Source organism: Oreochromis niloticus, linkage group LG9, assembly GCF_001858045.2.
Source record: "Oreochromis niloticus isolate F11D_XX linkage group LG9, O_niloticus_UMD_NMBU, whole genome shotgun sequence".
NCBI classification, from domain to species: Eukaryota; Metazoa; Chordata; class Actinopteri; order Cichliformes; family Cichlidae; genus Oreochromis; species Oreochromis niloticus.
In genome coordinates this window covers 17,266,500-17,281,791 of record NC_031974.2, presented here as the reverse complement: position 1 = coordinate 17,281,791, position 15,292 = coordinate 17,266,500, and the positions used below count along the sequence as shown (strand labels likewise).

Here is a 15,292-nt window from a genome sequence, read left to right as displayed (position 1 = left end):
TTGGTGAGCTTTAGAGTTGCTGGTAGGTGGTAATGTTACTTACAATGGTAGATGTTTTCCCCTTTTTCCAGACCTTAGAGAAATATATGCAGCTGATTGCTGTGCCGTTATTGTGTTGTTGTTGGAAGACTAGACTGCTATTAATCTCCTAATCTCATCTGTGCAAAAATGTGATGAAGTAATATTTCCAGGATGTCTGTGTTTTCTGTTATTGCACAGCACACATTCACATGTATGACAGTAAAGAGACAGGGGCGACCGTGGCTCAGGGGGTTGTGATGCGCATCTGTAACCGGAAGGTCGCCGGTTCGATACCCCTGGTTGTTGTGTCCTTGGGCAAGACGCTTTACCCTACCACCTACTGGTGTTGGCCAGAGGGGCCGATGGCGCGATATGGCAGCCTTGCTTCTGTCAGGGCAGCTGTGGCTACAACTGTAGCTTGCCTCCCTCCACCAGTGAATGAATAGTGGCATTGTAAAGTGCTTTGGGTGCCTTGAAAAGCGCTATATGAATCCAATCCATTATTAATTTGATTGATTCTTTAATTCGTCACACTGAATATAAACATAAAAGTTCGAACCGAGCATCAAAATGGGGAAGAAAATTGATCTAAATGACTTTGAATTTGGTTATTAGAGCCAGATGGGCTGGTTTGAGTATTTCAGAAGCTGCTGATCTACTGTTATTTTCACACACAACCATCTCTAGTGTCTGAAAAAGAGAAAATAGCCAGTCAGCAGTAGTTGACTTGGCAAAAATGTGTTGTTAATACCAGAGGTCAGAAGAGAATGGCCGGGTGCCATTCCTCTCAGCGAAGAACAGGAAACTGAGGCTACAATTCACACAGGCTCGCCAAAATTGGACAACAGATTGGAAAGACATGGCCCAGTCTGATGAGTGTTGGTTACTGCTGCAACATTCAGATGGTGGAGTGAGAATTTGGAATAAATGACTTGAGTGCATGGCTTGTGTCAGCAGTTCAGGCTGTAGGGTCTTTACCACACAATATAAAGCGCCTTGAGGCGAAAATTGAATTGAACTAAATTGCTGGTGGTATAATGAGGGCTAATCTCTTGGATCCCTCAGTACCAGTTGAGTATGAGTATTGTTGCTCACCACTATTGCATTATGGCCACAGTGTACCCATTTTCTGTGGCACGCAAACTATGTCACAAAACTCAGATAATCTCAAACTCAAAGGACACAGTCACCAGATCTCAATCCAATGAGGCACCTTTTGGGATTTGGTGCAATGGGAGATTCACATCATGCAGCAGCTGAGTGATGCTAACATGTCAATGTGAGCCAAAATCTCTGGGGAATGCTTCAAGCGTCATGTTGAATCTATGATATGATGAATTAAGGCATTTTTAGAGGCAAAGGGGTTCAGCTATCACTTCTCAGGCAGATTAATCAACTAAAAATTTAAATAAAGTCGTTTGTCTACATGAAATGTAAATTAAATGCATTTTTATGCATTTAAACTCTGCATAGTTGAAGTTGCCCTTCTTGTCGATGGGAGCCTCCCGAAATAGCTCGTCCACTTGTTCATCTGTGAAGCGGTCAGCCCAAGTTATAACAAATGTATTTTAAAAATGGGAAAATTCCATTGCAATGACTGTGCTGAATCTGTGAGTAATTTGCTTAAGGTTATGACTAGCCAAAACGTCCAAGTTGGTATTACATATCCAGAGTTATTTCTGGCCATCGATATCTCATAGCTCAGTCCAAACAACAGAAAAGATAACATAATATTTGGACATCTGCTGAGTGGGTGATCATTCATCAGTGAGCAAAGTGGCAGAGCATATAAAAAGTTTTGTCTGGTTAGATGAGATAAGAAGAGGACAACGAACCGTGCACTTATGTAAATGCTTTGCGCACCCCGCTAATATCTTCAGTACACGTGCATCTCAGGCACACACGTCCCTCTACACCACCCTGCCAGTTTTATTTTTACACCAGCTCAAGTGATTTGAAATTTAGGTTAAAGCACATTCTGGGTCTTTGTAGATCGACCTACATATTACAGTCGAGGACTTGGTCATTCATGACGCGTTGTTTTGTTTTCCAGTTTTATGTCCTTATCCACAGCAGAGTCATAACACTGAGCAATACAGGGCTCGGCCAAGGACATGACCGATAGCTCGCATGAACTTATCTGTCTTAAAGCTTGGAAAGACATTATGTCCTAATGTCCACATCCAAGATTGCAGTATCTAGCACAATATGTAATGTCTTTAACAATCGCACTTGACTGTTTAGGCACTTGAAGGTTTCCTTTCGTGCATAGTTGTGGAGCTGATCGCACTGCAGAGCTCACGGTGGGGTGTTGGAGTTTCGTGGGTGTGAGAGAGCTCTTTGCTCGACTTTCTCATGACATCTGCAGTTCAAGTTCAGGATTTAGTTTCGGTAACATGTGATTGTGGTTAGTTATCGCATATTGATAACTTCAGTGTTATTCTTCGGCAGCTCTTGCAGCCCGCACGGTTTTTTAAATTCACATTTGCTAGCAAAGTATAAATGCCTTGTAAGGATCAGGCATAATCAAATAAACCTAAATATATTTACACGTCTTATGAAGTCATAATCATGTGTGTCATTGTGTTTACTAATGCTCTCACAGTCAGAGGGGGGCACGTCTTTAATTTAATCTTTGCTTCACTTGCAGTGCTGCTTTTTTTATTGTCAGTGCAAAGCCTACACTACATTGAAATCTTAAACCCAGCCTATGAGTCATTGCAGGTATTGATGTCTGCACTGTTTTGGGATTTTATTTTATTTTATTTCTTTAGCTCAATGCCAGAGCTCGAGTATAGTCATATACGTCACAGTCACATGATACATTCCTTTTTGCGATATAACCCGTATAACCTGTAGCTTGTATTTTTGCATCTACACACAAATTCTACTGGATGTTGTCTGAGCATCTATTCACTTTTACTGATGAATAAACTGTAGTGCTATAGATTATTTGTTATTCAAATACACACATGTGCATGTATTTTGCTTCAGCTGAGCTTGCAGTCGCCTTTATATGATATGGCATTGCAAAACAAAGTACTCTGTTTTCTGGAAGTACTCTGTAGTTATGATTGGGGGTATAGTGTGTTTGTTGCAGCTGGAAAGTCTGTGGGGCAGAATTTAAACCCAGAAAATATCCTTGCGTATGTGTCAGTACTGGTTCCAGGCTCTGTTGCTGAGAGCTGTCGAATATGGTATCAGTGTGTCCCCGGTGAGAAGAACAGCCAAATGGGATTTTCAAACAGGAAACTGGAAGGATGAGCTTTCCTCTTGTCCATACTCACAGTATAGAGCAAACACAGTCCCTGTGAGACTCTGCCTCTTTGTCTTTGTCTCGCCCCCTCCCTATTTCGATTTTCTTCCTTGTTTTCCTTATCCCCTGCCTCTCCGTCAGAGCAGTGAAAAAAAGAACTTGTACATTGCCTGCACAGCACAAGGGAGGAGTGCTATAACTTAATTTACCCTGCCTGCTAAGTATTTCATGCTTGAGCTCTTGAACTTAAAAAAGAAGCTCATTTGATTGTTCTTAACTTAAGCTTCCTATTATATCTCATTTGCTTTTCCTTAATAAACAATTGCAAGTCTTTTTTGGGGGGCAGAATCTCTGGCAAACACATTGAGACACTACCTGTAGACTCCCCTCAGTGTATAAATGAGGTATACATGCAAAGCAGTTGTAGTCTCTCAGAGGGCTTCATGTTCAGTGCCCCTGCAAGACAGTGAGCTCAGCTTTATCAGCCCATTACTGTCAGCTAGAGTGATAACAGTCCAATGGAGACGCGGGCACATATACATTTGCGCGTACACATTCCTACCGCATACTTCATCACTGCCCAAGGCCAAGTTATTTCGCTCTTCCACTTTTCTCTCAGGCACAGTGGAAGTATTAACTTGTAAGGAGATATTTATGAGTGTGTGAGGGTGCTTTCTGCTGTGTAATTCCAGCTTTTATGTATGGCTGCGCAAGATAATGTCAAGAAAAAAAGTTCTCTCTCTTACATAAAAAAAACCCAGGCCTAAAAACATGCTTTTATTAATAGCAATGTTCCCCCAAAGAACCGGATGAGTCGTCAAGTAAGGGCCCCGTACAAAGTGTTGTGTCATCCTGGAATATGTCCAGAGATGTTTGAGGAGCACTGGAGCTTATTGCGACACATGATTGTATCAGCACATAAAAAGGCCACTGATGGAGAAAAGGCTTTGATTTTGGACAATGCTGAGGATTTGCACAACAGGAGCACCAACTCAGTCTTACAATCGTGCCAGATTGCAGGAGATTGAGTTACTCCTCGGTGAATTTCTTTTTGACTGACTTTTATTGCATGAGATGTGATTTCCTTACAGAATGGGGGTAACTCTGCCTCATTTGGAGAAACAAGTGGGCCATGGGAGGATCGCATATTCCTGTGGAGGCTCATTACAGAAGTATCTATGACTCAGCTGTTGTCTGCGCCCCTGTTTTCCTGTAGTAGATATAAATTTATGCAAAGTTTACACGCGTTTCCTCCTCTGTTGCGCTTTCTTTTCTCTCCCGCTGCGTTCCCCTGGCTGTCCACTTTAATTCATTTACAGAGTTATTCATGTGAACTCACAGTCACAGGGTAGTTAGTTTGGACTTGATTTGTCTGAATCCCAGTGCACTGAATGTTAAGGTAACAGTGCACAGGGTGCGTATCAATCTGAAAAGCAAGGCCGTGAAAGGACACCGTCTCACAAACGCCCACTGCCTTGTTATCTCCTTGTTCCGCTCTTGCATTGGCATTGAGTGAGAGCCCCACATAACTGTTTTCCCATTCTCTTTTATGTCTCTCCCTCTTTGTCTCTCTCTGGCTGTCTTGTCCTATCTTTCACTCACTCTCCCTGCCTCTCGCACGCACTCTCCAACATAGCATCCACTCATTCTGACACTGTCATGTCAGCAAAAATATTCTTCCGTCATACTCAAGAAACTCAAAACTACTTTTTTTGTTGTTGTTGTTTTTTGTTTTTTGCTGCACTCGCCATCTCCTCTTTGCTCACACCCGCAGCTTTCTCTCCTCGTTCGCTTCCCTCGCAACATATCTGCCCTTTCCTCTTTCTTTCAGCTCAGCTCAGTGACAGAGCCTGTCGCCACAGAATGCATTCCACCAGCTGAAGGGGATGCGTCACATGCAGTGCAGGCTGCATGTGCCTGTCACAGCCTGCCCCATCCACAAGGTTCTTCCACAACCCTTTACGCCTCGCTAAAATAAATTGCTCCAGTTTAGCCCTTGCATGATAAAAGCGGTTCTCAGGGAATTTAAGAATAATTCAGCAAAAATTTGATTTCAGTTCCCTTTCTGTTCCTGTTGAGAGAAAGAATTGATCCATGTGGTGGTGAGAAAATAGAGAAGAGAGAGATGGTGGTGAGAAAGAAGAAAGAGGATTGGGAGAAGGTGAGAGGCGGTGATGACAGGAAGAGCGATCTGAGAGAGTGAAATGGATATTGAAACGCTAAAAGGGGAGACAAATTAGCAAAGAGAAGATGAAGTGGGGTTGGAAGACAAAGGGGAAAGAAAGGGTAGAGATGATAGCGATATGAAAAATGTTACATTAAAAAAAAAGAGGAGAATGACGGCTGGGGTTAAGAGATGTAAGGTAAAAACTGATGATGTGATAGAAGCTGTGATTAATCATATGAGGCCAGTTTCACTAGCTACTCACAGGCCTGATTACTGCCAGATCTGTTAAATCAAGAAATCACATAAATAGCAATTTGAAACACTGATGAACCTTCCCAGGAGTGGCCGGTCTATCAAAATTACTCGATGACGCCTCCAAGACGTCACAAAAGAACCCAAAACAGCATCTAAAGAAGAACATGACTTTTAAAAAAATATTCTGTGGACTGATGAGAAACTTGAACGTGACTCCCTTAACATCTGCTGTAAAACTAACACAGCATTTCATAAAAACAACATCAAGCCAACAGTTAAACATGGTAGCAGTAGTGTGATGGTTTGGGGCTGCTTTGCTGCGTCAGCACATGAACAAGTTGGTATGACTGATACAACTACGAATTCAGCTCTCTACCAGCAACTCCTGAAGGAGAGTCCGGCCATCAGTTTGTGCCCTGAAGCTCAAGCTCGCTTGCAGCAGGACAATGTTGGGAAACACACCAGCAAGTCCACCTCTGAATGGATTAAAAAGGTTTTGGAGTGGCATAGATAAAGTCAAGATTTAAATCAGATCGAGGTGCTTGGGCATGAACTTAACAAGCCGTTCATGCTCGAAAAACTCTCCAAATTAAAACAATTCTGCAAAGAAGAGTGGGCCAAAAATTCCTTCATTGTGATGTGAAAAACTCATTGCCAGTTATCACAAATGCTTGATTGTAGTTCTTGCTGCCAAGAGCAACATAACCAGTTATTAGATTTAGGGGACAATTATTTTTTTCACATAGGGTCAAGTAGGTTTGGATAGCTTCTTTCTCTCAACAAATGAAATCATCATTTAAAAGTTGCACGTTTCGTTTACTCGTTTTATCTTTGTCTAATGTTAGACCTTTTAGATGTATTAGGTGACAAAGTGAGAAAACTCTGTAATGGGATATGCTGCCAGTATCAGATGAGACAACAAATACATTCACCTCCAGATATTTTTCTTTATGACAGTTTCAAACCACAGCATCCGTGCCACACTGAGGCACAAAGCAGCCTCCACTGTACTGTACAAAACACAAAGACTAAGCTGAAATTCGAGAAGCAAAACCAAGATGAGCAGTCATCTGAGAGGGAGAAACTGAAGCACAGTCAAGACAAACATTGACAAAGAGATGGATTATGGAGGAACGGCTGCCAGGACACAATCTGTACAACCATTCGGAGAGCTGTAATGCTCTGATGAGAATCTCCTCTCTTTTGTGTTATTGCACCGCATTCTTAGTAAAAGGCTTTAGTATAGCACACTAAAAAAAAAACAAAAGCACACATACACACACAAACGCACAGAAGGCTATTTCAAAATATCCCGAGCAGTAATGCCAGGCTATTAGAGTTAACTGCTGACCTGCAGGAACAAGAATCGACAGCCATCTCCCTCCCTGCATCTCTTTAAGCCCCCAGTCTACTGGTGCTGCTGGTGCACTGTTTCGTGCAGTCGTATATATGTAAATGATTGCGGGTGGTACGTCGTTATATCAAGATTTTCACCACGTGGCTTTAAAAAAGTCCGACAATTTTAGGCTTAAAAGCAGCGAATACACGCGCACTCTGAAATAACGCTCTCATTCCGAGATGAAGTGGCTCACGGGGGCTGTCTCGGGCTGTTGTTGAGTCACTGTATTTCAGCTCAGAGCGAACAAGCGGCCTCTCCTTCCTGCCCTGTTGCAGCAAAGTGGGGTCCACACACCTTGACAGGATAATAACTGCAGCCGCGCATGATATCGAGCATAATTGCGTCGCTGTTTGTCATTTATCAAAGGTTTACCCAGCTGACATTTTCCCAGTGTGATGTGGAAGATGAGGCTGATTTTGATGAAACTGTTTGAAAGGTCATGTTCAGAACTAAGCCATGTTACGGGACTGACTTTCACCTTCCCTGCTAAGCTGCATGCAGCATTAGACTATTCAAACATGTATAGCTTCACAGATACCTTTGTTCTATTCTTATAGAGCAAAAGCATCTGAGAATTCTTTTTCTTATTGGAAATTCTTATTATTATTGCACAGTGAGTCAGGATTTCACTGTACTTCTATTTTAATTCACTCTAGAGTGGGGGTGGATCCAGATGAAAACCAGGAGGACCACTCTTTTGAGGTAAGTGCACTTGCTTCTACTATACATAAATCTTTTTTTTAACTTCACCATATTTATTCATCCTCTTGTTTTTGTTCTTTCTGGGATCAAATTGTATTTTAATTGTAATCTACATTTTTTGCCTTTTTTAATAGAAATGTTTATCAGCTTCCTCTTTATGCAAAAAATATTATGTGACTGTCAAATAACTGGATTCGGCTAAATATTCCAAATTGATCCTTTTTTTTAATCAGTGCAATTCGCATTGATGTGCAGGCATCGCTTCTCCAATCCCATTTAGAAGATTGTATATTAGTGCCACTGTTTATCGATGGGTTACGGCGAGTTAATTGTCATCCCGTGTGCTTTAACATGCTGAAGCTTGAACATCATTGCGGTCTGTTTACGAATTTATCTGATTTGTTTTAGGGGGCTTCTCTAGTTAGAATGAGTGCACATTAAACTTAAGAAAATAATGCTGCAAAGAATATGCTCAATGCCAAAAAAAAACAGGTATTGGCCCAACAGCTTCTTATATTGACTGTCACACAGTCACTTACATTTCACTGTGTTACAAGAAGTGATTCTGCCTACATACGCATTATGTCGCACTGGAAGCAGCAAGCTTCGCTGAACATGTGAGAGAGGGAAGTCACGTGACTATAAAACTTCGAGTGGTTTTGTGGTCAACACGTTCTTCTTTCACATTATTTTGTACACAGTTTTTTATTTAAATATTGAGAACTGTACATTATAGGGATTTACCAGTATCTATAATTTCTGCAAATACTGTACTTACAGCATATCCTTCCACCCTCTCTTACTGACACATAATGGGCTTCCAGCCTTTAATCTTGGGTCTGCTGTTTATTTTAAGAGCACACGGCATTAAAGCGAAGAACACTTCAAGAGGAAATGTGGTTTCGCTTCCTTTTGAGTGATGGTCTGCGCAATATCCAGAGCAGAACACAACAGAGGCCCTCTGAGTGTGGCCTTTTGTTGTGCACACACCCACCCTGCCATCACTGCTTCCCAGCAGCTCTCCATTCACTCTCTTTTATCCTCTTATTTGAACTGACTATTATCTGGATGCTATGAATGGGACAAGGTCTGGGCATCTCTCTGGTATCAAGCGGCCAAAAGCTGGAGGAGGATCCCAGTGGGGAGACAAGCTTTTTTATTTCTTTTTTTATGAAAACAGTTGAATGCATGCAAGACCCGAGCAGTTGTTCTTACTGTAATGGGGAGGGAACTCTATTGGTAGTTCCATTTTGGGGAATAGGATTTTCCCTTTATTAGGTCTGACCCTCTTGTTCAAGCTGTGGTCATGTGATATGGCCCTGCTGACCATGCACAGGTGCAGGTTTTCAGCATTTCCATCAAGCACCGTATACAGCCCACCGTAGACGGGCTTTGTTTGCTGGCGAGTAACATTGGTTCTCTTCTGGTCTACAGATTGCTACAGAGAGGCCAGACACAACACAGGGCCTGTGGCACTCTCTCGACTACAAGTATCCTTTCACTGCTTTCTTCTCCAAAGCACTCTCACATCTGCTTGCACTCACAATAATTAATGCAGCGCTGCGGAGCCGTACTGTTCTGTGAGTATAAGGAAAAAATAGTGCTTCATTACATGGACTTTGAAGAAAGACCCTTATCTACCAGGACAAACAGAAAGTTCAGAAAGAACGTGTGTGGCCTGCTAGCAAACATACACTGTGTATGACCTCCTTTGTGCAGTTATATTAGGACCATTTGCACACATGCTCTCATTGTAGTTTCCCTGATATAAACTATTCTTTAGGATGCATTTATCTAAGAGGTTCTTAATTTTCAAGTTAACTTTGAAACACAATTAGATATCCATGTGACTTAGACAGTTCTCAGCAATCACTTCTTATGAACATCGTGACTATTTAAAGAGTATTCCAACACTGCACTCCTTTTCCAGATAGAAAAGCAGCAAATATTATATTATATCTAAAATCTAATATTTAAATGATTAATAATTCACAGTCTTTGCTCCGTGCAAGAATACATTTTGTACATTCCTTTGCCGTTATTAGATAAATTCACGGGATGTATTCAGAAATTTACTCCATTGTCCACCTGTATTTTATTTTGCAACAATCTGGAAAACATATATATTTGCATTTGGAAAAAGAAGGTTGATGTTCTTGTCTGTAGCAACAATAAATAAAGGGCCAGTCAGCTAAAATTCTAAAAACAGGAAACAAGCAGCCAGGCTGGATCTGTCTGAGGATGACAAAATCTGGCCAGGACCTCTAAAGTTCATTTCCAAGGCTAACAGTTTGCTAACCAAAGTTAAGGGTTTACTAGTCTATGGGAATGGTGTTGAACTTCCCTCCCCAACTTTGCACAATAGTGAATACGTGTTATTTCCCAAAATGCTTAACTATTGCCGCCTCTGTTGCTGTTAACTACATGGTAAGATGTTCCTGTAAGCAGAGAGTGTAGTTAGAGGAGGAAAACAGTTGTACTCCTTGCAGGAGGATTTCACAAGGATTGCATTAAGTTTAAGCTAATTGAATTTTGCTCGCTAATGACTTCATGACCTGGTGCTTGGTAAGCAGCACATCATCTTACTTTATGGGCTTATCTCTTCTGCAAAACAGTGCAATGTTGGATTGATGGCATCATCATTAAGAATGGTCATTTAATGCATAATTGAGCTTTTGTTTGTTTTGTTTGGGGTTTTGTGCTTTTAAAATAAATGAGAGTGCAGAAATGGCATTATCCCAGCTAGGTAGCTGACCTTTGATTATGGAAGAAATAAAGGTCAGGCTACAAGGTTAATATTATTTTGACAGCATGCAAAATATATTTAAATACATTTTTTTTAGCACCGTACCCATGAAAATGAAAGGGTGAGTGTGTTCAAACATGACTGATAGTTGTTTTATTTCCCTTAATACACGGTTTTTTCCCTTCTTCTCTTTGATGTAATTTACATTAAAGCAGGAAGAGTTATAAATAACATAAGTAACTCCTAAACATTCAAAAGGGTTATATATTTATCTATTTTAATTTTATAGAGATATCTAAGAATATGAAATAAATGTTTCTCAAAAGTTTGTCTCTTCTTTACTGATCTCATAGAAAGAGATCAAAAAGGAAGAAAGCTCAAAAAGGAAAGGAAGGTCACTGTGTCCCTCCTTTCCTGAAAAGCCTCCTCACAACATAACATTCCTGCTGTTCCCTCTTTTCACTGGACGCTAATACAGAGATTAGGTTTGTGAAGTCTCTATGTGCCTCTATATGCGGTCATGGTCCGCTCATAACTATTAAAATAAGTGGTATAAAGTGTATATATGTGTGTGCAGGGTGGATGGACTCTCTCATACATTTGCTAGTGTAAATGTCTGAGAAGGGAAGTAAGCAGCTTCCTCACGAAATTCGAGTGCCGATGAGGTTTTTTAAATGATGCTGACAGTGTTGACACTCTGGGTAAGCGTGTTGTTGAGATCTATCTCCACAACTGTACCAATACCTCCTGACAGTCTGCGGGATGATTGGGTTGAAGGTGGAACTAAAATCCAAAAGGAGCAACCTCAGTCTGTGTTCTTGTTACATCTTGAGGCACATTGAAACAGTAGCCTGAGACTGTGAGGTATTAAATATGTTACTCATGGACAGTGAGAGCTGGTATGTGCAGTTCTGAAACCAGATACGACGAGAGAGGGTGGCTCTGACTGTAAAACCGTATATTGGCTAACAGTAACAAGCCACACCCTGAGTCCTCCTGTCTGACACTTAGATCAACATGTTTGTTTAATCTATGTATGGCCTAAAATGAGTAATTATTTTTGTGGTAAAATAACCGTTTTCTAACAATTGAAATGAAAATATCACATATTTATTTAAACTTATATTAAAAGAATATTAAATTGAAATAAAAGGGACCTGTCGTTTGAAGGTGTACAAATTAAATTCTTACCGCCAAACACCACATCGCTGATCCAGCCTATTGATCAAGGCATTATTCCCACATTTAATGTGCTTTATATGTAAAACACCCTGCACCACCTGCTCTAGATGTGCATAAAATAATAAAATAAACATGCTTTCTAATTGATGGTTTTTCACCTATGACAGGGGTCCCGGAGCGTAACTCTCATGATAATAGTGGGAATAATTTTTTTATACTGCCCGGGGTTTTTTAAGAACTGATCATATTTGGATAAGGGGATAGAGTGCTAAGTTATCAGCTAATGCTAACAGGTTTTGTTAGCAAGGCACATTAATATAATACAGCAGTCTATGAAAAAACAACTAATGCTAGAATTTTAATCACCAAAAACAGAGATCAAACTTCGTGCATATGCCGCTGATAACATTAACAATGTAGGAAGTCTGACAGATGTATCAGCTATGATATTACTTGTCATTTTTTTATCTGATAAACAAAAATTTAAAAACTAAAGAAGACACACCCTTCAGCCATGCTGTCTGTTGGTCTTGCATAGATTGCCCAGCAGGTTTTGAAAAAATTATGCAATTTCCCGGCAGCACACATTTAGCAGATGTTTAAACCCCCAAATATTAGTCTTAAAATTCCTTTATTGGTTAAGCTCTGTTTAAAATTCATTTCATGTAAATAAGTGTAAACGGGGTCATTTTTGCTAACATTTCAATAAGTCTGTGTCTTAAGTTTTAGTCTTGGAAAATCATTGCAAAGGAGTTCATTGTGAAATATTTTACTCTAAGAACTGTTTTAAACAGGCAGTATTGGTTTATATTTCAGACGGACTATAAACCATAAAGTTTGTAAAGGTTGTAATCAAATCCAAATACATGTAGCGTTCAGGCTGCTGAACCGCAAACCATAAGCAAGGCGGGTGTGGTTAAATACACCGAGAAATTCTCTGATCTGATTACGACATATTTCCGTTCTGTTTACATGAAACTGTTTCTTGTAGTCTTGCAACTTCCATTTAAATGTTTAAGACATATTTAGATGGTAAATATTGACTTGAGAATGAACAGTGGGTTAATTTGTTAAAGATTATATTCACTGACCAATTTTATGGCCATGATTTTAAATAATACTAATCTACCGTCTACTGTCTTATGCAATAGCTTCACCGGTAGGCTTATGACAAACAGACTGTTCTCCACTATGTTTAATGAGCCAGCTAGCCAGTCTCTACATGTACTAGCATGCTAACATTCGTATAATATGTCTGCTGGTTGCAACACGTAATTAAAAGCCAAAAAACAGCACGAACTGTACCCCTGGCTAAAGCTTATAATATTGAGTTAACTTGCACATTATAACAGACTGTGTGTTTTTACCAGACCTCGTGTATATATCATGGGTTTTTGGAATCATGTAAAGCATGCAAATATGAGAGTGGGTGAGAAAAGAGGAGATGAGAGAAGCAGGATGAAAGGCCCGACCAGTGTTTCCTATTGATGAGGAGGAAAAACATATTCTGAAAATGCTTTGAAGTGGACCAGGTGAGAGGAGCCTCAGCCGGAATCCTGCTGCCAGGTAATTCAGCCTCGACTTGGCTCACCATCTGCATCCTTGAGGCACACTGCTGCTTCCTTAACTGTTTCCCCGTCAGCCTGGCTTTAGGGTTCATAAGGACAAGCACTCATTCTGGGGGACATCAAAGCCTGTTTGATCTTTCCAGCTGAATTGGTTTGCATACTGTGGAGTTAGCCCAGCAACCACATGTTTTTGTTTTGGGTCTGGAATCCAAGAAGCCACCCGTGTCTTCTCCCATGTTGAAGAAGTACAATGTCGTTAATTACATGGGTGTTCCGTGGCTTGAAAATGAAATCTCCGAGTGTTACTCATATTTTTAGCATTACGAGGATAAACAATACCATACAACAAAGAAGCACCAAGTAGAGCATAGTGGCACCCGCTGTAAATATCTCCTTACATTTTGTATCTTATGAAAGACGTGTATACGTATTCATTATGCAATGCAATCAAAGTCTGCAATCATGGAAATTCCCATGTCTTTAGGAGAATAAGCAGTACTGAGAACAGTGGGTGTATCACTGGAAGGGGCTAACTAAAGGCCATGCATCTCATGCAGCAGGTCTTAGTCTTCTTTAATGAAGGAGGCCAATTCAACTCAGTCCTCTGAGCCATAAACGTACAGTAATTGTACTGTCAGTAAGGGATATTTTGACGTTTCAGCACTCCTGTGTGCTTTTGTACTCTCTGTTGTACATGCTGCTGTCTAACAAAGTTATCTCTTCCAGGTTGGATGAGTCACTATAGCTGATTGACAGATAAACTCAGGGATATGTCAACAACTCAGTTTAAAAAAAACACACACAAAGCACAAACTGCCAAGGCAGCTCACTCTCGGGGCAGTATTTACTTTTGTTTTCTTTTTAAACATCATTATTAATATTATACATTATGTAACATTTTGTGGGAGTAGGTAATAGTGGGTATTGATTTATAAATAACTGGACATGAATGAACTTAATATATAATAACATACAACAGTATATTTCTAACTAACGAGGCAGCTCGTCCTCTTTCTCTTGACAATATTTTCTTTATAGATAAAACACAATTTTTGATCAACTTACCAAAAATAAAAACTTTTTATCACAGCTTGACCGTATTTGACCTTGAAGAGGTCAGAGGTACAAAGTCATACACATATCGAATTCCCTATATGCCTATACGTTCTCAGTACAAACAATGGTGGTAAGAAACATAGTTTTAAATAGCTCTATAGCATTATCATCACTTTGAAATTCAGATTGAGGTAAGAGGTTAAACGTGACATGATATTTTACAATTTTATACAGTATTTTTTATGTCGACAGTACGCACCACACTTGTGAGATAGTTCCTAATTTATAAGCCTTTTTGTCATTTTTTCTACCTATAAATAAATAAGTGGGCCTTAAAGAACTTGGTGGATGTACATGAAATTTTAATGGATTGTTAACTAGACCCCACTCTTCACCCCTACAGAATACTGTGCATTGGTGTTGAGAGTGTGATGAGTTAGGGTAACTGCAACCTCTGTTCTCTTGTTTCCTCACTAGTTGTACCAGTGGACGTTTTTGTTTATTAATTGATTTGCATTTCATGTGTAATCAATAAGGCTGCCTGTAACAGCGCTTGTACTGGACATTTTCGACTACAGCGTTTGCTTAAATGTTAAAATACTGGTCAGCCCCCTCCAGTGCCACAGATATAGCCTCTTCAGGCCTCAGACCAGGGGAAATATAGAGAGAGGTTCAGTGAAAGAAAAATGAACAGCTTCACCAGCGTTGTTAACCTTTGGGTCAGTAAAGTGTGGCATGTGAGGAAGTCTAAAACCACTGACCCAGATGCAACATTTTTTGCATTGTAGAAACTAAAATAAAGCGAATTTTACATTATCTGCATGTTATCTCTATTGCAGAATAAGAATATTATTAGTAAGAATATAGAATGGTTTGCTAGTAAAATCAAAATCTGCTTATTAAAATGTAATTAGCTGACATTTTGTAAAAATAAATAAAT

At 40.0% G+C, this 15,292-nt stretch overlaps 1 protein-coding gene across 4 annotated transcripts in view; it reads left to right on the top strand.

The window, feature by feature from the left end:
• The window catches only part of LOC102078638 (sodium/hydrogen exchanger 9), a 66,055-nt gene that overhangs the window by 45,319 nt on the left and 5,444 nt on the right, over positions 1-15,292 (top strand). For all 4 annotated transcript variants that reach the window (XM_005448898.4, XM_005448897.4, XM_013277049.3 and 1 more), the window contains exons 13-14: positions 7,755-7,800; positions 9,235-9,290. In XM_005448898.4, coding sequence (XP_005448955.1) covers positions 7,755-7,800; positions 9,235-9,290 — 102 coding nt within the window. The remainder of the gene's footprint in view (positions 1-7,754; positions 7,801-9,234; positions 9,291-15,292) is intronic.